The 24,631-nt window shown below is 44.6% G+C and overlaps 2 protein-coding genes across 2 annotated transcripts in view; both read right to left on the bottom strand.

The window, feature by feature from the left end:
- TEDC2 (tubulin epsilon and delta complex 2) overlaps positions 1-24,631 on the bottom strand; it is a 50,129-nt gene that overhangs the window by 5,460 nt on the left and 20,038 nt on the right. The gene's annotated exons all lie outside the window — the stretch shown is intronic.
- LOC103064944 (transmembrane protein 100-like) lies at positions 16,055-17,901 on the bottom strand. Its single transcript, XM_007433028.3, has one exon. It carries the CDS (start codon positions 17,689-17,691, stop codon positions 17,320-17,322), a length of 372 nt encoding a protein of 123 aa, XP_007433090.1. The 5' UTR covers positions 17,692-17,901; the 3' UTR covers positions 16,055-17,319.

The raw sequence follows: 24,631 nt of genomic DNA, 5'->3' as shown, positions 1-24,631 counted from the left end.
TGCCCTCTTGTAGTGTGTTTTGCAGGAGGAAGTCACAAGGAATCACATCTTCTTTGAGCAATGCTGGGAGATGAACCATTAGGACCACTCAGTCGTTAAGAACTAGTGGCTACAAGGTCAGCTGAACAATGAACAGCTCAGCTGATATTTGAATAGAGGACTCTTGGTGATGGACTACAGCAGGTTTCCTCAACCTTGGCGACTTGAAGATGTGTGGACTTCAACTCCCAGAATTCCCCAGCCAGCCATGCTGGCTGGGGAATTCTGGGAGTTGTAGTCCACACATCTTCAAGTCGCCAAGGTTGAAGAAACCTGGACTACAGTAATGCAGCAGGTTCTCTGGAAGGAGGGAGCACATTCCAGGAAGGGGGGGCGAGACAAGAGACCACACAGACCAGAGCAGGAGTGTGGGAAGAGGAAGAGATCTAGGATAGCCACTCCCTAAAATCTCCCAGGGTATATCCACTAGGTTAGAGTAATACAGATTTAGTCTGGTAAGATTCTGTCTATGTGGTGTAAGCAATAAAAGAACTGGACTTGGTTGGACTGTTTCTCTGTCATTCTTGGACTGGGCCTGACGCTCTTTGGTGTTCCCAGTATCAAATAAGATGGAGACCAAATGAAGCCAAATGAATCACTGCAGGCAGAATCAAATAGATCTAAGGAGAATCAGTCTGCCAGTATTCAACTGCTCTTCAAGGTGCTGATAATAATCTAGAAAGTCCTACCAGGCTTAAGACTTTACAGATTGCTTGCAGAACCTGCCTTCCAGCAGTGTGCCAGTAGGGAGCACTTATGGAGAGTTCCCACCCTCATAAGGTACAGCAGGACTCTGAGATGAAGAATCTCTGCTGGAGTTCCTGTTCTGGGGAACCCATTGCCCTTAGAAGTAATAACGGCGTCCTCATGATTGATGTAGAAATGTGAAAAACTTCGTTATTTCTACAGGTCTTTAGGGATGAAGGATCCGATTATTACTGTAGATACCGTGGAGACATATGGCACCATTTGTTGTAATTTTATGAAGATTAGAATATTGTGATTGGATATGATTATATTACCCTGCAATCAGTGCAGAGAGGGAGCCGTGTTAATCTTTGAGTGATTCAAAGGCATAAGCTAACATTTGAAAAGGAGCTACCAGATGCCTTCTGAGTGTATTGCAATGTTATTTATTCTAAGTGTTACACGCTTTGTTGCATTTGTAAGATGCTTGAGATTTGTTTGAGGTGGCATAAAGGGGAGAGAGAGAGAGAGAGAGAGAGAGAGAGAGAACTACGTACACAAACACACACACACACACACACACAAAACCTGGCTATCTCTGCCACCAAACCAAAGATCCTTGCATTTTGGGGGCAAAAAACGTTTTTTCCCCCCTGTAAATAGCAGCACTTGGTTGATCTTCCTGGGCTGAGAAGCTAAACAGCATCAGATCTGGTTTAGTTCTTGGAAGGGGAGACTCCCCTCCCTAGTTCTCATGAAGATAAAGGAAGGGAGTCCAACACATATCCTGAAAGAAATCATGTCTCTCAAATCTAGTGCTGCCTAGAAGATTATGCGGATGAGTCAATGAAGTCACCAGGAGCCAGGTTCAACTCAAGGCAGGCTTCCTCTTTCCTTCTTATGAGATGCCTACAGCCAGCGGGTTCTCTTTCTCTCTCTATCTCCTTTCCATTTCAGATCCTTCCAGTTGGTACAAAGGTTATCATCCAAGATGATAACTAGGCAATTAGAGGAGGGAAAAGAAAACTCCATGCTCAAAAAACCTCCCCAGCTCCAGGCAGTTCAGCGAGCTGCTACTTAAGCCCATGGTTGTGTTTCAAGTCTTTCTTTGAGAATTGAATGTTGCTTAATTACCGTCTTTATGCTTTCTACTCACTTGCAAATGTGGGTAAAGTTGGGAAAGGTGGGGGGGGGAGGTGAGGGGGAAGGCTACATGGAAAAATATAGAAAGAGAAGTAGCTTGTGATATATAGGAGAAATATGCAGGAAAGGCAACAGAAGGATGAAGTGCCAAGTGTCTGTGGTAGGTTCTAGTCCAATGGCTTCTAGCAAAGGGATTCTGCACAGTGTGAAATACAAGGTGGCGGATGGCTGTGACTGAATTTTGGAATTATACTGCTTCATCTACCCATAAGCATTTGAATGCTCTCTGTTCATCCCTGCTTTGTGTCCTTGGCTGATCTCAAAAAGCAAAGCAAAGTCAGACTTGATGACTACAGGGTGTCAGCCCTCCAAGGTAGACCAAACTTGGAAACCAAAGACATGCAAGTTAATACTATTTTTATTATAAGGTTATAGTAACAGAATCTTGCAAGTCTGAATGCACTTCCTCCCTCCCTCCCTCCCTTCCTTTATCTTCATGAGAACTAGGGAGGGTCTTGTCTGAGATGCTTTCTCAGGTTACAGTTCTGTCCAGGACTCAAGTTTCTTTTATCTGACTTGGTGGTGGCTCTTCCTCTTGTTCCTCAAAGTTATTCCTTCTGCCCATTACATTGGGTGGGACATCACCAGGAAACCCCCAGCTTTGGAATTCAAAAGAAAACATCCAACCTGGATGCTTACTGCATAGTTCAGTGCGCTGTGCAACCTCAGAAAATCAAGAGAATTGAGTAAACCGCAGTTACATTAACCAGGGGAAAGGGTGTTGCCAATGAGCAGGGAATTGGATTTGAGGGCCTAAATGACCCTCTTCCAGCTCTAGGATTGGATGACATTTCTTTCAAGGAGAAGAGATTTTGGAGGACAATTCTTGCAGATGGAGCAGGGTGGCCTTGCAGTTATTTAGAAACAACGTGCCCCAGGGGTACGTCATTCATGGCACACTGCTCTCCCCAGTGGTTTGCAGCGTCTCTCGTTTCCCACAATTCCATAAAATCCTAGCAGAAGATCTGAGAGGAAACTCTCCATCACCCCCCACCCCCGCCTGGGAAATGTGAGCAACCAGGAGATTGCAAAGTGACCAAAAGATGTGGAAGATGGAACAGCTGCACAATAGCTCCCTTTGCCTCTCCGACAATGATGGTTCAACTGTGTTGCCAACAGGAGAATCAAAGGAAATTCTCCAAGGTCCCCGAGAAGAAAGTAGAGAATCAGAACCTCTTTCACAAGAAAACTTGGGAGAAAGTAAGGCAGGTTTGAGCACAGCGGTACTATGAGACTTGAGGACCATTTGATGGGAAGGCAGATTATAAAACTCCTAAAGAAACTGCTTGCTATCTTACTGGTTTTAGACAGATGGTGCCACAACTTCTGTTATGCTCCATTTCAGAAAGAGATTGGAACTAATGGGAACCAGCTTCCTACACTGACGACTCTCTGAAGAACGAATGTTCCTTGTTCTACAGTTAAGCCTCTCCCATTCCTAGTAATTTCATGGATTAAGAAAATCAGAGTGCCTTTACTAAACTCAGGATCATTGAATCTGCAAAACATACTGCAATCTGCTGTCTGTCTGTCTGTCTATCTGTCCATCTATCTGCCCACCCATCCATCCTCTGCCTCTTTGCCTCTACATCTACTTGATTGTCTGTCTATCCATCCGCCTGCCTGTCTTTCCATCCATCTATTGCCTGTGTGCCTCCCTCCCTCCCTCCCTCCCTGTCTGTCTGTCCATCCATCCCCTATCTGCCTCCTTGCCTCTACATCTACTTGACTGTCTGTCCATCCATCCATCTGCCTGTCTTTCCATCCATCCATTGACTATGTGCCTCCCTCTCTCCCTTCCTGTCTGTTCATCCATCCATCTGTCCATCCATCACCAATCTGCTTACCTCCCAGTCTATCAGTCTGTCTGTCCGTCCATCCATCCATCCATCCATCCATCCAATCTCCTGGCCACCTCATCCATTCATCTGGCTTGTAAGATGGACTTGAGACTGCCAGGGGATCATACTGTAGCCCTCATAGCATCAAGGATGCTTTTGTTACCTGGGCAAGGCCATAAGAGTGCCTTCCCCCCACCCCCACCCCCTACATTCATATAGAAACTTGCCGGGGTGGCTAGTGAATCTCATTGCAGCCTTGGCCATGGGTCTGTCCTCACTCCGTGCCTGAAACCAGTAATTTAGAGGACACAAAGCAATTCCTTCTGAGATGCAGAAACTGCTGCCATTGTCTTTCCACCACCCCCTCCTTCTGCTTCATGACAGCCCTGAGAAGCCAACCTCTCTTCAAATACAGTTGATGTTCTTATTGAAGCCAGTGGCTGATGAGGTCTAGCTAAGAGATTAGCTTTTCTTACGGGTTACAAGCATTCCTTGCCTCAATGAACCTTAACATTCAACAAAATATCAGAGATGATCAGGTACCCAGCCTGTTTCCCCATCGGTGCCTCTTGAATTTAGGATTACCTGCCACCCAAGTGCAGAAGCCAAACATCCCAAAGCAATTTTGTACTTCCCAAAGTGTTTTCTTTGTCACTTTTTTGAAATATATATTTTTAATTTTCTTGGAGGAGCAGAAACTGCCCATCAGGGAGAACAGCTCTTCAGCACAGCTCCCCAGTCCAGGTGGGACTACTGGAGCCAGACTGAAGGAATTACCATTGTTTTTACCTTATGGTTTCTGGTCTAAATTGCTTGTAATTCAAATGCCTTTCTTTCTCAGTGTTTACCAATTAAAAAGGCACTTTTTAAAATGTGGCCTGTTTAAATTGTCTACGCTAGCCGAGCAAGAACGTCCAAGAACAATCCTAAAGCTTCTAATTGCACAATTAATGTTATTGATTGGGAAGAAATGGCCGCCGTTTGGCCTCAAAGGACAGTTTTTCCTGCCTTGTGCTTTTCAGAGCTGTGAGACTACCACTCCCATCATCCTTCATCCACCATGATAACTAAGAATCATGGAAGGTGGAGTCCAGTGTATCTGGAAGGTGCCAGGAATGGTAAACTCAAAAGCCCAACATTTTTGGAGGGTGGATAGATTTGGAAAGTTGGTTTGGTATCCCAAGATCCACTTTACTGGTTCAGACATTTAGAATTTCATTGCTGCTTTGTTGTGATTCTATAATGTCTCTATTGTCATTATTGTTGTCAGTTGTGTTCTCATCAATGCACTGTTTCATATTGTTTTCTGTATTTCATAGTCTGCTTTATTTTTAATTGATTCTTGATTGAAGGACATCTCCAACTAAAAATGAAATAAATAATCAAGACTAAAGTGGTTTACTTGGTTTTGGTTTGGTGGGTTAGATGAACCCAGCATTTGTGGTTTGCAAATTCTGGTTTGTGCAATGTATGAGCCCAGCTATCGTGGCTTGTTGACCAATTTGGGACCACTGCAAACCATAGCCTTGTGTGATGAATGCACCCCTTCACATGGAATGATAGTTTGCAGATCCCAGGGTGGGATATTTTCCAAAGGATAAATACGCTAGTGCCTGAGGAGCACCAGGATGGGAGACCACGAGGAAGCCCCAGGGTTTCCAGACTGCAGTGGGAAGTGCAGAGGGAGCTTGGTTAACAGAGGGAAAAATATGAGGCAAGCAGATTATGGAGTCATGAGCAAGAACTAGAGAGCCTTGGAGAAATCTCCTGAAATAAACTCTAGCTGACTTGGCACGTTGGCACCACCACCCAAGTCTGAAATTGGTAAGGAGGTCAAACCAGTCAATCTTAAAGGAAATCAACCCTGATTGCTCATTGGAAGGATTGATACTGAAGCTCAAGCTCAGATACTTTGGTCACCTAATGCGAAGAGAGGACTCTTTGGAAAAGACCCTGATGCTGGGAAAGATGGAAGGCCAAAGGAAAAGGGGATGGCAGAGGATGAGATGGTTAGATAGCATCACTGAAGCAATGAGCATAAAACTGAGCCAACTCAGGGAGGCAGTGAAGGACAGGAAGGCCTGGTGCGACATGGTTCATGGGGTCACGAAGAGTCAGACGCGACTTAACGATGGAACAGCAACAACAATTTACTCTTAAGGGGAAAAGGTTGATGGAGTTAGTAAGTGCAAGGAATCTCCTAGATCCATGTTTCTTAAACTTGGCAACTTTAAGATGTGTGGACTAACTCCCAAAATTCCCCATCCAGCCAGTTTGAGAAACACTGTCCTAGATGAACAAATACTTGCATGCCCATGATGACCGTATTGCTCAAAAGTCTCCTTCCTTGTTCCTTTGTTGAAAAAGCTAATCCACATTCTGAGAAGCAACACATATTGGAGGCTTTACTACAAAACAGGCATACATTTCTCCTTCCAATGTTCTAGGATAATTTTGGGGCCAGCTCCCATGTCCAAAAGAATCTACAATTTCTGATGTCTTTGTAGATACCAAAGGTTAGGGATAATGCCAACAAGAATATCAGCATCTTAAAACACCCAACAATTGATTCAAGTTACATTGATAATTCTATTAATTTCAGCTCAAAATATGGCAATAATGGGGTAAGCCCAAGCCACGTTGCAAATCTTGAGCTGTATCTCCAAAACCAAGTTGATTACAACTAATCTTCATTAAACATCCTCCAAGTTGTTCAATATTCATGATTTACGAGTTGAGTTAACCTTGTAATCTTGCCTGGATATCCATAATTAATTCTATGAATATTAGTTAAGTGAACCTGCATACAAGAATCACACACACACACAAGCTGCTTTCCTTCACAGTGTCTTTTTCTCCTGTGAAGAAATGCCCAATGATCTTTGTTAAAATAAGGAAATCAGCTTAATCAGCATAACCCCTGCCAAAGTGTTTGGTTCTTCCTTGGGAGAAGGAAGATATCTCCCCAGTAGAAATCACAAAGGTATCTCAGAAGGTAGCAGTTGAAAACCATGTCCATATTTCTACCAAGAAATCTACGGGGATGGGTCCATGAAATACCTGGGGGCCCAGCTTAAGTCAAGGGAGACTATTTTTCTTTTCTTCATGCAAACAGAAAACAAAAGTCACCATAAAAGATATTTTTTTAATGAAATGCAATTGCAACAATAGCCAAAGGACGTAAGAAAAACAGCCTCTCTTGCGTGATATAAACAAGGAACATCTTTATGACTCTTTAACTGCACAGATTTCAATCTTCCTGAAACAGGTGTCACATTTGATTTACAGGCCATTAACAGACAGTTCTTTTTAAGAGAAGCCAAAGCAGAAAAAACTCAACTGCTCCTTGGGGAAGGGGTTCACCTTAATTTAGCAGTGGACATCCAAGGGCCCACTTATCCCAGCACCCATTTTCAGCTCTCTAGCTTCTCTGCTGAAAATCTGGGGTCAAAACTACCAAACTGAAGAGATGAAAATGGGCATTAGAGGCAAAGGGTTGAAAGATGTTTTTGTGCCAGAGGCCTCCTGCTCTAATTCCCATTTTAATGGTCCCCCCCCCCAACATGAAAAACTGCGCCAGACCAAATTTCACAGTCACCCTGTCTTCCTGGCGTTCTCCTACAATGCATGAACGAAAGCAAAGGGTGCAGTTTTTGTTCTCTTGATGAAGATCTAGTACCCCATGAGGGTCTTGTAACATTAGAAGACAAAGACATGGTTTGACAAGTTCTACAAGTTGTATTATGTATGCTAATAAACGCAGGTTGTAAGCTACTTGTGGTGCTCCCCTCAGCATGGCACTGCATGGAATCCAGCAAGATAAGCTTTAGTTTAACTTATCTCCATTCTTGCTATTGAGTTACCTTTTCTACCCTGATCTGGCCTGCACACTTCTGCAGCAATGCAGGATTAAGAATATTTCCCCCCAGTAATTTGCACATCTAGGGGGCTAATAAATACACAGTGAAATAGCCTCAATGAAGGTCACAGAAGTTCAGCCTACACATTTCTTTCCCCATGCCTGAAGTTCAAGTGAAGCAACAGAGAGTAAACTGTAGAGAGTTCTACCGTTTTAAAGCCATTTCCATCAATGATAGTTAGAATATTACAGGGAGTCCTTGTTTAACAACCACAACTGGGACTGGCAACTTGGTTGTTAAGCGAAGTGGTTGCTAAGTGAAACCACCACTGGGCTGATGATCTTCCTTTGGCTTTCCTTGGCTTTACTGACCTGCGAAGGTTGTCAATGCAAGGATTGGTCACAGTTATTTTTTCATCACCGCAGTAACTGCAAATGGTTGCTAAATGAGGCAGTTGCTAAATGAGGACTGCCAGTATAGAGTGGAACAATGTATTCTCATTGGTGCAAGGAAATCTTAATTCTGCCCACCCCCAAACCAAATAGCCATCATAAACATAACTGGGGGAAAAAGGCGATATAGCAGGTGAAACAGCATCAGGAGAACAGATTGGGGAGTGTGTATGTGCGGCAGAAGTAACCAGATATTAGAGCAATGGGGAAAAACAATCATTTAGTTGGGTGCAAATTTCTTCTGTTTAGAAAGGAGATCAGTAGAAGTAGACATTTAATTTCTGTTCTTCTGACACCCCCCCCCCAACAAAAGTTATCTGGACCATGGGTATCCACAAGGTAAGGTCAGAAAAATCAAGATGGTGGCCCTGACGATACGATTAAAACCCCACTTGTTTTTTCTGTGCGTCACACACCCTGTGGACACTAGAGAGAAAGACACAAGAATAGGTGACCAACTGTGGACAGATGCCATCACTCTGCTTCATAAAGGATCTGCATTTCACAAGATGAGAACCAGAACCAGAAAATTATGGGCCCAGACCATCTTCCCAATGAGAAAGACTACAAGAGTGGCCTTTTTCTAATTTGGGGGGGAAGGAGAAATAAGTTCAGAGGGAAAGTGCTGCAGCAGCCTAGTCTAATCTGGTGACCTCCAGGGTTTGAATTATGGAAGTTGCTCTGTGGGAGATAGCTATAATGTGATGCATAATCCAAGAATGTTGATAAATTCTATCAAAGAAAGGAGGAAGATGGATCCATGAATGGGGGCAATTGGGAAGCAGAACAGAAGTGCCTTGAAACCTTCATGTGCCTTTTCTGGAGGCATCTGCCTAGCCAATGGGGAAGAAGAATGCTGGACTAGATTTAGTCTGATCTAGGAAGGCTCTTCCTATATTCTAACCTTCCAACATAAACATTGGCTGGACTGGTGCTAAGACGCAGCTGCTTGGGTTGGCCTGGTGCAGGTTCCCAACCAGGAAGCAGGATGGCTGCTTGATCCATTACAGTCCAGGCACTGGACTGCCTTGCAACTAAAGCTAGAGAAATACAACTGGATACGTAGATAGATATTAGAAAGCAGGCGCCTCCTTTCTTTAATCCATGATGCCCCTCTGCCCTAGTGACATGACAGCTGCAAAAAGCATCACTCAGCCCAAAACAGAACAAACTTGCAAGTCACACTAAACGTTATTTCCGTTACAAGCTTCTAGCCAGGAGGATATCTCAGTGAGGGAAAGCCCACAGCTGTTGCTTAGAATGATTCCATCTTTGGGGAGAGTTGCAGAGTTAAACTGGCCAGAAACCAAGTGGGAAGATTTGGGAAGGAGGTGGGACCATCAATCATGATGTTGTATATCAGTGTATGTCATCATTAAATCCTTCGGTCTTATACCAGATCCAGCTAGGTATTGGGTTTTTTTTCCAAGAAAAGAGGTCTTCCTCAGATCTGCTAATTAAACTTATTTAGTTGCAGTTGCATAGCATCTGGGAGATCATCAGCGGCCACTTCTACACAAGTGAAGAAGGCCCACAATCCCACTTTAGGTGGAAACGTCTGGACAGTGAGCTTGGATCCATGTTGTTGACTGAGAGCCCAAAGGATTTTGCAGCGAATATCGAGTAGATTGTATGATGCAACAAGGAGTATGGATCTGAAAATTAATGAGTCAAAGACCAAGTAGCGGCTTTTGGCAGGGAAAACGAAGTGAACAATCGAACTGTTGTAAAGGCAGAAAGCTAAAGCAAATAAATGTTTTTGTGTATTTTGGTGGGGAAGAGAGCAGTAGTTTGGTGCAGTAGTTAAATGTACAAGGCTAAAAGTGTTGTAGCGGTGAGTTCTAGTCCTGCCTTAGGCATAAAGCCAGCTAGGTGATTTTGGGCAGTCCCTCTCTCTCAGCCAGCCGGAGGTGGAGCGGAGGCAAAGAAGAAGAAGGAGGAGGAGAAGGAGGAGGAGGAGGAGATGACGACAACGGAAATGGCAAGCCACTTTTGAAAATCTTGCCAAGAAAACTGCAGGAACCTGCCCATGTAGTAGCCAGGAATCAAAACTGGCTCAACAACACACACCCAGACAAAAAGATGGGGAAACTGAAAAAAAAAAAAAAAAAAGATGTGCAAGTGTTGCTAGAAAGGTAGTGAGCAGTATGCAGCATATGATCTGTGGCAAGTAATGAATATTCCTTGAAATAGCTGAGTATAAGAGTGCACTTCTGCCCACTGTGTTACTTGGAAGTGGGTGATGGGTATGTCAGGAGAAAGATACAAGTTACATGCAGCGGAACGGGGACTTAAGAATTGTATGTGGTACAACAGGAAGAGATTGTGTCCAGAAAGTACGACCACTGAATGAAGGTGGACTGAATAAAAATGTGAGTGACCAGTATTAAAAAAATATTGTGTTGATTTGGTCATATAGAGAGAATGAATGAGATTCTAAGAGCAACACTGTAATGGGAAGAAGGAATAACCTGGAGGAACAGGAGGAGGATCAGCAACCAAGACAATGGTCAGATAAAAGAAATCTGAGTCTGGGGCAGAACTGTAACCGGAGAAAGTGTCACAGACATAAACCTCCCTAGTTCTCTTTTGAATAAAGGCAGGGAGAGGGGAAGGCACATTCAGACTTGCAAGAGTCTGTTCCTATCACCTTATAATAAAAGTAGTACTGTATTTGCATTCATAACTTTGGTTTTCTAATCTGGTCTACCTTGCAGGGCTGACAAAAACAAATATATGGGCCAGGAGGAAGGGGAAGATGGAGGAAATTGTACTTGGATGGAGTTGATGACATCCTGGAAAAGAGAAATCTGAGAAGGTCAAAGAACAAAAAATGTATCAATCAGAATACGGAAGCAAGAATGAAAAGGGATGGAGAGGTTGAATGAATGGTATTAATGCAAACTAGTTTTTCTAATGCCAGGTTTTTAATTTATTCTCCTCCTCCTTTCCTGCCCTCTGCAGAAAGTTGCCTGCCCCAAAAGCGAATAGCACGAGAGGTATGCATGCGTGCCCAGAGAGCAGTTTTGACCTCTCTAAAATCAACAAGTTGCTGAATACGTCCCAATGATGTAGCATATACCTCACTTTCCTTTGCTGCTTCTGTACCTTGGCTGAAGAAAGTGAAATTATCTGTAGCCTAGAAAAACAATCCTTTGAACAGTTAAAAAAGTGCTTTTCTAGCAACGGCTGGAACCTAAAAGGCAGCAAGGTGGCCGGAAGCAGGATAAACATATCTATGTTCCTGATATAGAAAAGATCTAAGGCAAAAGGAGAAGGGGACGGCAGAGGATGAGATGGTTAGATAGCATCACTGAAGCAATGAGCATGAAACTGAGCAAACTCCGGGAGGCTGGGAAAGACAGGAAGGCCTGGCGCGATGTGGTTCATGGGGTCATGAAGAGTCGGACACAACTTAACAATTGAACAACAACAACAACAACAGAGGCTTATAAGCAGAGAAACAGGTGAAGGTGACATCTAGTCCAAACTTCTGCTGTCGAATTCCCAAGCTGACCGCCAAAAGTTGAATAACTTGCTGCAGAGCTCCTAAACATCTTGAGCTGAAGAGTGGGTTACGGGGAGAAATGCACGTACTGGATTGTATCCTCTGGACCACGGAGTGCTACTGTTTACCTAGATGGTCTCTGGCCTGGGGTTAATGTGCTTGTGGGGCCCCTGGTTTGGTTCGTAATGGTTGGATTGTTTTAGTCCAGGTTGCCTATGGGGTTGGATGTTTTTAAGGGTTTTTAGTGTTTTGGGTTTGTATTTATAAGCTGCCCAGAGTCTATGGGACTGAATAATAATAATAATAATAATAATAATAATAATAATATCATCCAAATGAAGCTGATTCTGTACTGCAGCACTAAATAAAAAGCAAAACAACACATTAAACACACACACACACACACACACAGAACCCCTTCCTTCCTTCCTTCCTTCCTTCCTTCCTTCCTTCCTTCCTTCCTTCCTTCCTTCCTTCCTTCCTTCCTTCCTTCCTTCCTTCCTTCCTCCCTCCCTCCCTCCCTCCCTCCCTCCCTCCCTCCCTCCTTCCTTCCTTCCTTCCTTCCTTCCTTCCTTCCTTCCTTCCTTCCTTCCTCTCTATATTTCACGGTGTTTTTTACTATGCAGTTGGGTTAACAACTTAGCATGGGATTTTCATGGTACAACAGTGGATATAGTTTAAATGGTGAGGAGCCTTTGAATCACCTACTTTTTTTTTTTTTTTTTTGGTGCCTCCTTCCTTTTCAGGACGACCCAAAACACTCCCCCAACTTTCTGGAGAGAAAGTGTCTCAGGAACAAGCTGTTCTTCCCTTTGCAGCCAAATGTGGCTGTGCAGGGAGCTGATTGGCTGGCTTCAATGAGCATCACAAAGCAGCTCTCCCTGATCCCCAAAGCGCTAAACACTGGCTATAAAAAAAAACGGATTAAAGGGGGCTTTTAATTAGCGTTTTGGCAGGGAAGCAAAACGCAAACCACCCTCTAAGCTCGGTGACGGTTCCCAAAATTACAGCATCAAGAGATTCAGAGCCCGGCGCATCTGTCATTCGAGAAGGGAAGTAGTGTTCAGATCTCAACAGCCAAAATAATCGGTGGAGCTTTTGGTTTTATTTTCTTAAATGGATATCTGCCCAGCTTCCAACTCTGGGTGGCTTTGCGCTCGGCAAGTGATTTCAAATCGGCCTCTTGTCTCCTGCGTTTGAAAATCCACAGCAAGGTTCAGCAGATGAAACAGATCTCTCCTGCGCAGGAAATGCCATGCAATTCCCTCTATTTTCAGGGGGGGACGTGTTTGATTACCCAGGGCCCAGAAATAGAAGAAACAGAGATATCTTGGCAACTCAAACCCGCCAGGCACCCTGCTGTAGCAAACAACCGAGAGGTCAAGAAGTGAGCCCAGTTCTATTTTTGCTCTGTTTCACAAGACAAAGAGCAGCCATTCCCCGCCTCGCTTCCTCTTCTCACCTGTGCACCCAACTATTTTAGGGGATTTAAACTACTGATTAGCGAAACGAGAAGAGCAACAGAGGTCACATGCTGCCTATTGAGGTTGGGTTCATGGAGTTACAGAATGAAAGGGAAGAATTTGACCAAGCGTTCTTCAGAAAACAAGGCTGGGGGGAGAAAGAAGAGAAGGGGCAAACCTTAGTTTTGTACAAGGAGGTTTTTTTAAAATGCATCCTAGGTTACAGAAGGGAGAACTCCATTGCAGAAGAGACCGCATTTAAAAAAAAAATTCTTCTCGCATTGGGGAACTTTGCTCCTCACCTTCATTTAGAGCAGTGTTTTTCCAACTTGGCTGCTTTAAGATGTGTGGACTTCAACTCCCAGAATCCCCCAGCCAGCGCTGGCTAGGGGATTCTGGGAGTTGAAGTCCACACATCTTAAAGCGGCTAAATTGGAAAAACACTGGTTTAGAGAATGCCAAAGATTAAACATAGGGCCTTCTGCATCCAACAAACCCTTGAGTAACTATCAGCCCACCTCCAAGTTCCAGGAAAGCAATCCCAGAAGATGCAAAGATCACTCAGGTGATCTCCAGGTAGGTGATCTTGTGTGTGGCCCAGCACTTCTGATGCCCGTGATGCTGCAAACATCTTGGTTCCACCTGCACCGGTCTATTTACATGGCTAGAATGAAGTACGAAGCTACTCCAGGTTACCTTCCCAGGTGGATTTTTGGAAAACAAGGCAGGGAATGCCTGAATAGCCCAACTTCTGGAATTCTTTCCACCCAGGTCACATGACCAGGAGAGAGGAAGGAGGGGGGCTTAGAACAGAGGAGCTGGTAGCATTCCAAGCCACTGCCTGATTACTTCTCCCATAGGAATACACTGGAGGAATTTTCCAGCCTTTTTTTTTCTTTATAGCCCCCCGTGATGGTCGGTGGGGATGACCTTGGGAGACAGGAGGAAGAGCCGCAGCCTAGATGACTGTCCTGCAAAAGGTATCTCTGCTCACGGAAGGAAAAGGGGCATGGGAAGCGTTTCAGAAGGGACCCTGCTTTGCAAGATCCTGTTACTGTAACCTTAAAATAAAAGTAGTGTTAGTACTCAGGGTTTGTGCTTCTTGTCTGGACTGGCATCAATCTTGCAAGACTGAAATCCTTTCTCCCCTCCTTTCCTTTTCCTTTCTGGAAAACTAGGGAGGGTCCCTTCTGCAACGCTTCCCACACCTCTTCTCCTTCCATGGGCTGAGATACCTTTTGCATGATGGTCATCTAGACTGCGGCTCTTCCTCCTGTCTCCCAAGGTCCTCCCCACAGACCATTACTCTCCCCAGCTGGATCTGGCCCATTTTCCCACTTGAGCTTTGTTTTGCTGACTTCTCCCACCATATCAAATTTGGCCCCATCCTGTTGATGGGCAGAGTCCCGGCTCCTTTTACCTACGTTGCATTGGGTTAGAAAGCATGGCAAAGATCACCACTGGGCAGAAATGTCCTACAGGTAATGTGGGAAGGCCCTGCTTCTGAAGCCATCCCATGCATCAACTTGGGAAGCATGTTCCTGCAAAATGGCTCGCAATTCCGCCCCCATAGGAAAGAAAAATGTGTCTCAAGTTGCCAAACTCAAAGCAATCAGTTACTGTACGTAGAAAGGGCAGGCGGAAACCAAAATATATATATTGCAATGACTCAACGCTAGAGATACACAGGCTCTAATTTTCATTTAGCTACTAAACTTCCTGGAAGACATGGGATCAATCACTCTTCCTCCGCATCACCAGCTCATAAGATTGGCTTCCGGATAAAAAAAAGGGATGGGGTGAGAAATTACTTCTAGAGGAAAGGCAGACTTTAAAAATATATATTAGCAATATCTTTTATATAAATGCTATACCTGAGCACATAACTACACAACTCTCAATTCCTTTTTATCAGCCAGCACTAGATGGATTACATCTTTCTGCAAGCAGTTCCATCTCCCCCCACCCCAAAATACATTTGGTTCTTGTCTCATCTTCCTCTTCTTCCTTGCCCCAGGTTATAATCTGGAACCCAACCAAGTATCTTTGCTCTAGAACATCTCTCTCTAGTTTTTGGTCTGCTTTTCCCCTGAACCATCAAGCTTGTACTTCCACATCTCTTCCATCTGGGCTAGGCCTGGCAGAGCCACCTCGGGGGATTTTCTGCCACCGCGCTCTGAAATTTGCAGCCAGGAAACGTGATGGATGTGTTCGGCCCTGTGTTCTCTGTTCTCCCCGCCCACCTGCCCCTCACCCCAGACACGGGCTCCTGCTGGCAGCTGTGTCTTCTAGGAGAGAATCCAGTTTCACTTCTTTCCAGCTGCATGTCCAGATGTGGGCTGAGCTCCAGGTGCTAAGGAGCAGCTGAGTTTCCCTCTGCCCTCTGCTAGCAACCCTCCTTGATGCTGTGAGACAGCAAGTGAGGACCAACAACAGCCAGAGAAAAAGAGTCTTCTGTAACTGTCTGGGTCATCCAGCTTGGGCCCGGAAAGCTGAATTGAGACCTGATTGCTCCATGGTCAGGCCCAGGGACACCTTTGGTTTTGAGAAGCAGGCCGGAATCACCTTCCCCAAGAAGGGTGGTTGGGCCAGCACAATAAACTAGACTTCATTTCCATGCAATTAATATGAAATAAAATGCAGAAGAGCCTTAATCCCCATCAACTCTTTTCTTCTTAAGGCAGAGGACAACTTTTGGAACGGTTCTGGAGAGCTGTCATCCAGCTTTCAGAGGACACGTTTGGCCTCCAGGGTTCTGGCAGCACATCGTGGATTTAATGTGATGCTGGGGAAGGCATAGGAAAAGACTACAGATATGTCTTGCTGGGATCCAATCACCTTCCAAGGAATGACCTCGAAGGATGAAGCCAGCAATTTGTTTTTTGCCCTTATGCATCTATTTGCAATACACATTATCTCCTTTTTTACTCTCTTGGTATCTAACCCAAGCTTGCCCCACTGAGAGAAGGTCAAACAGATTTGCTTTTCCACCCTCCAACCCCCCCCCACCCCGATCTGGGAGGACAATATTCCAGCTAGGCTTTGTAACTCTTGTCCAGAGTGTCTAACTGACCCAGCTTTTGACACATTCCAGACACAAACACGTTCAGTCTGCCACAACCAGCGGGGCACACCTCCCTTGTGCAACCAAATCCAGACCAAATGCATCCAAACCAAGGCACAGTAAGACAGAAAAGGGTGGAGGGTCCATACCTAGTCATTTACTCCCAGGTAGACCAAGTTTTAATTTACCCCTTGCTACTTCCACTCCCTGTAGAAACCTCCTTAGGACCCAGTGCTTCAAAAGGAAAGGCATGTCTGCATCAGCTCTTTAGGCACCAAACTGTGATTCCATAATAAATCCCCCCCTCCCCCCCCCCAAATTCCCACAGTCAGAAGCTGTACCACTTTGCAAGTGGCAGGGGCAGTCGCAACGGCTCGGTGTTTTCATGTGATCTTGCAATCTGCGGTGGGCATCTTGGCGGACCGCACTCTTTCCTGTCTGAGAACAAAACAGGTTGTTCGCTCAACTTGCTAAACGCGATGGCGGTAGAAGGGAACCCTTGTTTGTTCCAAAACTCCACACAGTAACCTTCAACCTGGTTTCCAGCAAGGGAAACAGGGTTGGCTTCTTCAGCTCAGGTGGAATCCCAGGCTCTTCCGTCATCCACAGTCCGTGGAGGACAGGTAACCAAAGGCAGAAGCGTGTTTCTCACCTAGAAGCAACTCGGAACTTTTCATTGCCTCCAGCTCCATTCCCCAGGACTGACACGTTAGGGTTTTCCTTTTTCAGAAGGATATTTTGTTTTTCTCGCAATCAGGCAGAGGTGGGAGTAGCTGAGCTGGAAACCAGCAGACAGCATCCTCAAGGAAAGGAGGCTGGGTTTCGTTGCTTCCTTTCTGAAGTTATTCTTTGGATTTCTTGTAAGCAGCCCCGTTGGCCGGGATCAAGCCAGCTTCGTGGGGATAAAGGCTGAAGTGCGGCCAGCTGGCTACCCATCCTGGCCACTCACCTCCGGGGACTGATTCTCCATTCTTCTTAGGAGTGAGCCGAACACCTTAACTAGTCCATAATGCCACTTATCACACTGAGTTAAGGGAGCTCAAAGTGCCCCTGGGTGGCTGAGTTCCATTCTTCTCCATCCCCAAGACATGGGACGGGTGTCTCCACAGCTCCTCTTCCAACACCTGCCATGGATGACATGAAAAAGATAGGGTTCTCTACAGCACAGGTTTACTCCCTGGGGGTTTGGCTCTGTGTTGGCTTCATAGAGCTCCTGGCTCCAAGGGAAGAGGCTCTTCCTGCTGCTTCTTCCTTTGCCGTTCTCGCTTGGCCCGCCAGCAGACCAGCGCAGCTACCAGGAGGCCAACTCCGAAAATCAAGGTGGCCACGGAGACCACCTTGGCAATGTCCATTTGGGGCCCATTGATGGTGAAGGTGATGCAGGTGGCGGCAATGCCGATCACCAAGGCAACGATGCCAAAGGGGAAGATGCAACGGTACCAGGACTTCTCGGTGCCCCCTGTGGCCAGGGCGAGCTTATTCAAGGTGGCTGTGGAGTCTGTGGTGGCAGCCACAGGCAGCCCTGGTTTTCCTCCTTGAAGGCAAGTCAGGGAGTTGGACTTACAGTTCATCATTCTGGCTGGTGCCTGGTGGAAGAAGCCTACACCAACTCCCCAGGAGGAGGAGGATCCAGAACTCCTGCGAGCAACGCCACTTCTTTCTGGGAGCAGAGAACGCAAGGAAAGTCCCCTCCTTCGTTTCGTCTGTTTTGCTTTCTCTCTGTCTCCGTCTGGCCCCTTCTCACTGGTGAAGCGTCTTGCTTTCTGCACCCAGCGTTGGCTTCCACTGATTCTTTTGCTGTAGCAGTGAGCGGCTGGGATTGGCAGGCAGGAGAAATGAGATCATGTGTGTGGGCAGGAGCTCAGCCTTGTTAACTGTTTCAGAGAATCACCCTGACGGGCAAAAAAAAGCATCTTTCCTCCTCTCTCCTCCGCTGGGATCCCAGGGGGGAAGATGAGGTTTGTGGCTTTCGGCGTTCAGGACTACAGCCTCTTGGTTCAGTCTCGGTCAACAAATCCTGGCCAAAGTGCCCGTGTTTGTGTCTTGGTGGTTTGTGGGCTTGCTTTACCTGTTTGGACATGTCAGATCTGTTTTATCCTTGTTTTTACAGAGAGGGCAGCAGGTAGAAGCTGGATGTCTCTAGCTTCCCTCCAGTGTGGGGTAGCCATGAAGGTGCTGGATTAGGAGTGGGGAGACCCAGGTTCTAGTCCTATTTCAGCCATGGAAGGTCTCTGAGGGACTTGAGGCCAGTTTATCCCTCTCAGCCCAAAAGCCTATGTAGAGAGTAGTGGGGAAGGTGCTGGATTAGGAGTGGGGAGACCCAGGTTCTAGTCCTCCTTTAGGTATGGAAGCCACCAGGTGACTCTGGGCCTGTCCCTGTGAAGGAACGGTTGGATGAAGGCCACACTCAAGGAGATAAGCATTCCCATGCTCCTGTTTAGGGCTAAGGAAACGCTTATCTCCTTGAGCGCGGCCTTCATCCGACCATTCCTTCACAGTCCCTTTCTCTCAGCTCAACTTCCCTCACAAGATTGTTGTTGTAGAGAAAATTTGCAGAAGGCATGCCATATCAATTTATGTCAGCATAGATATGCATCGTAAGGAAAGATGACTGTCACCTTGAAAGCCAGTGCGGTATAGGGATTCAGGTGTTGGACAAGGCCCAGGGGTTGAAGCTCTCTGGCCAACCTACTTTACAAAGTTATTGTGAGGAAAATGGGAGGAGGGGGCACTCTGGGTGCTGCCCTGAGCTCCTGTATTACATACATCTAACAAACAGATATGCCTTTCCATGCCAGCTGATGAAGAACACGTATCGGGGGGAGCTATTAGACTCAACCTTGCTTGGCAATCTCCTGGAAGAAACATTCATTTGGACACCCTGAGACCAGAATGCAAAACCCAACAGCCTGTGGACAGATCTCAGAGAGATCTTCTCATGAATCCTCTGTTCCTTGTTTTCTTTCCTCCAAGATGAGTACAGATGAAACATTACTTGGAGAGAATTCTAGCCTCCAGCTTCAGCATGTCTTTAAAATATTAAAAGAACAAGGGTGGGCCTGCCTTAAGAAGAAAACTAAACCCTGAGCTGCACATATTGGTAAACTGTGTTTAATTTAAATTTAAACCTATTTGTATTACATTCAAATAATGAATTGCATTGCCTCCATTTTACTTGCTTACTTCCTGCCTAGCCTGCAACCTTGGTGTCTCCTCCTGGGGTTCCATCCAAGAACTAATCAGGTTTGAGTCTACGTAGCTTTTCAAACTCAACCAAGGTTAAATGTTGCCACTGTGTGTATACATCAGCAGAACAGTCATCACTAGATTAACTAGGCCACTGATCTGATTCTTACTGAAGACTGTTGTTCATGCGTCTGAGGAAGTTATTCACCTACTGTATTCACAATTTGCCAAACCACACAGCAGACCATGATTTGTTGATTGCCCTCCTATTGGGCAGGTGGTCAGCCATTACTTAAAGAAAAAATTAATACTCCCTGGTGGTCCAATCAGGGCCAAAAGTTCTATAGATGGGATGGAAAAGAGTTGAGTCACCTCTATATTCTTTATTCTACATTCACCTCTCTGGGGAAGGCACTGAATCAGATGCTACAATCATGGTTAAGCTTTCCTCCTTAATCACAGGCTAATCCATGATTCAGAATCAGATGTCACACTCCACTTAACTACAGTAGGGCTTCCTGTCTCTTGAGAACAAGTTCTATTTTTTTAATATAATTTTTATTGAAACTTTTAAAAAAGAAGATACAGACTAATACCAAATAATATGAAGAAGAAAAGAGAGAAAGAAAGAAAGCAAAGAGAAAGCAAAAAGTACAAGAAAAGAAAAAAAAGTTAAAGAAAAATAGAAAAGAAAAAAAAAGATACATAGCAGTGGCTTCCGATATTCTACACAGCAGTTATAGAACAATTATATTTTAACCTCTCTCTCTAAAGTTACCGCACGACTCTTTGTTCTAAAAATCTATCCTGTCTAATCATCAAAACCATAAATCACAAGTTCATTTTTTTCATTTTTACACAAAAAGTCCATAAGAGGCTTCCAGTCACCCATACAAGTTGATATTGTCCTTTCTCTAATCAAAGAAATTAGTTTATCCATCTCAGCAAGATCTGTCAATTTAACCAGCCATTCCTCCATGGTGGTAGTATCCAACCTTTCCATCTCTGTGCATATAATCATCTCGCCACAGTGATCATATATTGAAATAATCTTCCATGGCTTTTGAGAATGAGGTCTATGTTTTGTGATATCTTGACTTGCAGAAGGACTCTGCGCTGTTAGGGAGGCAAGAGTCCTTTGCTTGCAACTCAAAATCTTCCCCTGTTTAATGTGTCAGTGGGCATCAGAACTACTGACACTCAAAAAGCAGAACAGTGAAACAGAACATAGTGTGCCTGGAGATCATTTCTGCTGTCCCGTCCCTGGGTGATGAAATGGCCATGACTGTTTGCAATGTAGAAAAGATGCAGAAAACAATGGGCCTGGAGGAAGAGCAGAAAGCTAAGAAGAAGAAGAAAAACATTATCCAACATTAATACTCCCTGGTGATTCAACCAGGGTCACAAGCCCGTAGGTGGGCTGCTGAAGCTGAAAGAAAACCATGGATAATAATCCAGGTGGTGCTCAAGAGAAAAGACTCCATTGGGTTGGGTCAACTCCTGGGGATCCCACAGATGAGCCCTTGTGGTTTTCTTGCCAACCATATCCAAGTGGTTTCTCATTGCATGGTTGGAGGCTAGACTAGGAAGGCGAAAAAAATCTGGCCAGATCTCAGAAAAGATAAGTAAGGGGAGACTCATTAGCATTTTTATGGAAGACAGATTTGTAGCTTAGTCTGGGAAATTGATAAACATCCCCCGCAAAGTCAGTGACAAACTATTCTATATTGGGGCAAGAAAGCTCTCTGAAGTCAGAGGAGTTAAGCCTGGCTTGAAGGAGGCTTTATCTTACATCAGGAACTATGGAGTAAAACAAGGAAAGAATCTTAGGGCACCATCCATCCATTTTTCCATTCAGGCAAAATTATATTTGTCATAAATGGGTTTGCATCAAGGTGTTACCTGTCTCTTCATGGTTGTGGGGTTTTTTTTTGTTTTTGTTTTTTTTGCTGCAGTGGTCTGTTTGGAAATTATTGAAAAGTTATCACTACAATCAGGATCAACTCACCTGAGACACAAATAACCAGGCTCAACTTATCCTGCTTCAGACATATTATGCCAAGACCCAGCTCTCTGGAGAAGGCTCTGATGCTGGGAAAGGTGGAAGGAAAAAGAAGAGGAGGATGACCAGAGCATGGCAGATGGACTCAGTTACAGTGGCGATGGGGGCACCATTGGAAGGTCTGAAGGCCAGGTGAGGGACAGATCATCAGGGAGAAAATCTATCTATGTGGTTGCTAAGAGATGAAAATAATGTGATGGCACATAGCCAGTCAAGAATCAGGATGTTACACTCACCCCTTGTTAAATTAGTGGCCCCACCACCACCTACTTGGGCCTTTTAAAAAACCCACACATAGTTACCAGGGGTTGTCTATGGGTTCTTGGGAATATTTAATTTATTAGCTTGCAATTTCCAACCCCTACAAAATCCAGCTACTAGGGAACTGTCCAGAGTACCAAACCATACCCCAGGCATTTATTTGTGTTTAAATCATCACTTGGATTTTTGCGACTGAGAAATTAGGCACAGGAAGCAAGCAAATATTTTAGCTACCCAGCTGATATATTGGGTTTGTCTTGTGTGTTCTCCTGCCTGCCTATTTCTGTTATGTCTATCAACCAGGACCAAAAGTTGACTTCCATATAAAACATCCTTGTGTATCTCTTTGAATGTCTTGGTTGGTAGTGATTCATACACCCGTTTCCTTGGAGGAAATACCTTTCTTGTCATGGAACAAGTAGGATGTGCAAAACAAGTCCTGTTGATTTGTTATTTAATTCTCTTACTTAGTATTCGTTTGGACAATTTTGAAGGGTATTTCAAAAGAGTATACAAATTTAATTTTATTTAGGTATTCCTTTAGGATAGATTTAGTGCATTTTTAAGAGCTGCATGCATTTGAGATATGGACCCATTCATTCTTAGAGTCGTTTAGATTCTAGTATTCTAAGTTATTTTATATATTTCACTATATTCGTATTTGTAATAGTTTATAATTAGATTGTGAACCATTGCTAATCTACGACTTGTGACTAATTCTGCAGTTTTACGCTGGCTGAAAATTGAAATGAAATAAATGGAAACAAAATATTGCTCTTTTTATTCCTTTACTAGTGGGAAGGTGTTCAAACAATGCAAAATTATGTGATTTCTTGACTTGGCTTCATGTAGTTACAGCTCAGAACAAAGAGAGAAAATCACTCAGGAGAAACCTTGAAAGAGGGGCTGAACTTTCACACATTATTCAGGTCTGGCAACAATGTGTCCTTGGTTTTGGGATGGTTGGTCACGTGAATCCCACCATTGCAGTTGCAGGCTGCAAATTCATCCAGTCCCAGTTTAATGACTAAGGCACAGCAAGGCAAATCATGGTTTAATGCAATGCACAGACCTGACCAGCAAATGACGATTTCAGGCTTTCTTAACTCCCAGCAGAGGCCAAAGATCAGAACCGTGAGCTCCAGGCTGTTCTGCAAAGAGGGACATTTAAGAGACTCTCAAGCTCTCGATGCTCTTGAAGATGCAATTAGTCCAGATTCTTGGAAGTTCATAAAGAGAAAGACTTGGAAAACCAACAAAGGTTGACTGCTGTAGAGTCTCTTTCTTGGCTCAAAGCAAAGGATTCTCAAGGCAAGGATTCCAGTTTTGCACATAAGCTGGCCAAAGAGGAAAACACAGTGACGGTTTCTTTCCCATCACTATACCAAAGTGGGTCAATTAACCCCTTTCTCCACCCTTCCACAAAATGTCAAGCCAGGCAACTGAAAGAGAGAGCTACCTCAAGGACCTTGCTTGCTTCCAGAGAAGCTCAAACAAAGCCCTGTAGATGTGATACACAATAACCTGACACAATCTTTTTCCTTGTGATTCAGCAAAGTCTTGCCAAACCCCTGCCTGTAAAATTTGGGCTGCATCTCCTGAAAGGATTTCCTTTCATTCAGCCCAGCTGACTGAGGATGGGAAAATGTTCTCAGCTGTCCTTTATCCTAACCAGAATAAAGCTGAGCTGCTGGAAACATTCGTCATCAATTCAGTAAAGCAGAAAGCTAGTAACTCACAGTAGGTTCAGGAGCCAAGCCAAGGTTTATGGACCATGTTCTTGCAGAAAATGAGGCATCAAACAAAGGCAGAATCCAGGCCTGGTTTCAGAATCAAAAGCTGGAGTTTCCATATATACATGTAGATTAGGAACAGCCAATTAGCCTGAGTTGATACAGTCCTACAGTACTCAGTCACAACTCCAGCCATCCTAGAGTATGAGCAACAACTTACTCCTAAGTATACCTTTACTTACAAGGAGGTCTGAATTTTGCACCTTAAGCTGGCACTTCTATGACTGAGTTTATGCAGCCTGCTAATCCACAAGGCACAGTGTACAAGCTAGATGAACAGTCTTCCACAGCATGTTCAGCCAAATGTTGTTGCTTTGTGGCTGAGCATATGCTGTGACCTCATCCTGGCATTTCCTGGCTGAGAGCTCCCCTTTTTTGCAGAATTAGCAAGAGAAAGAGAGAGAGTTAGGGCCAAGAACATCTCACTCAATTGTTACATTCCTTTCTTAGAAGGTTGGACATCCTCCTGAAAGGAGTCCTTCAAGAGAGAACACGACTTAGCTGCTGGACTCACACACCACAGTAAGCCAACATGGTCCTTTCTTCCTTGTAGCTCAGTTCTTTCTGTAGAACCCAGACAAGGTGACTAAGGGCTTAGAGCAGTGTTTCTCAACCTTGGCCACTTGAAGATGCATGGACTTCAGTTCTGGGAGTTGAAGCCCGTGCATCTTCAAGTGGCCAAGATTGAGAAACACTGGCTTAGAGCAATGTGTGAGTTCTGCCAGTCCCTGTAAAGTAACAGATTAGTATAAAGTATGCAGGGAAGCTGTATAACACAACATCACTTCTTCAACATCTGGGTGCTACCTCTCATCTTCTGCTGCTTAATGGTAGGGCTGGCCTTTTATTCAACCTATTTTATTCTAGTGGAGATCTGAAGCTCGATCTCTGGAGACTTGATCCTTTCTACTACACAGGGCAGGGGTGTTTGCAAGGAAGGGGTAAAAGAAGTCATGATGCATGCAAAAATGGGATTGGGGCTTCAGTGGGATGGTTGTGGCTGCCTTCTTGATTTTTGTGACTCCCTCCCTGCCAACAACCCTGACACAGATAAAAGTAAGCCATAGTTTTATTGATAAAACATGATTGATGTGTTTGTACCCAAGGTTAAATCACAAGCCAGATATGTAACACATGGAGGCTTCAGTCACATTTGGCTTCTGGAAGCCTGGAGTATGGGCCCCAGAAATCTTTTGAAAGTTGTCCCCAAAG

The sequence above is a fragment of the Python bivittatus genome, unplaced genomic scaffold (assembly GCF_059951505.1).
Source record: "Python bivittatus isolate LINGU-HERP-01145 unplaced genomic scaffold, Pbiv_v1 ctg000560_np1212, whole genome shotgun sequence".
NCBI lineage: Eukaryota > Metazoa > Chordata > Lepidosauria > Squamata > Pythonidae > Python > Python bivittatus.
Note: the sequence above shows the minus strand (reverse complement) of the source record. Positions and strands in the feature narration are given on the sequence as shown.

Excerpts from the sequence above, each read along its gene's own strand:
- LOC103064944 (XM_007433028.3), bottom strand. The coding sequence starts at position 17,691 with ATGATGAACTGTAAGTCCAACTCCCTGACTTGCCTTCAAGGAGGAAAA.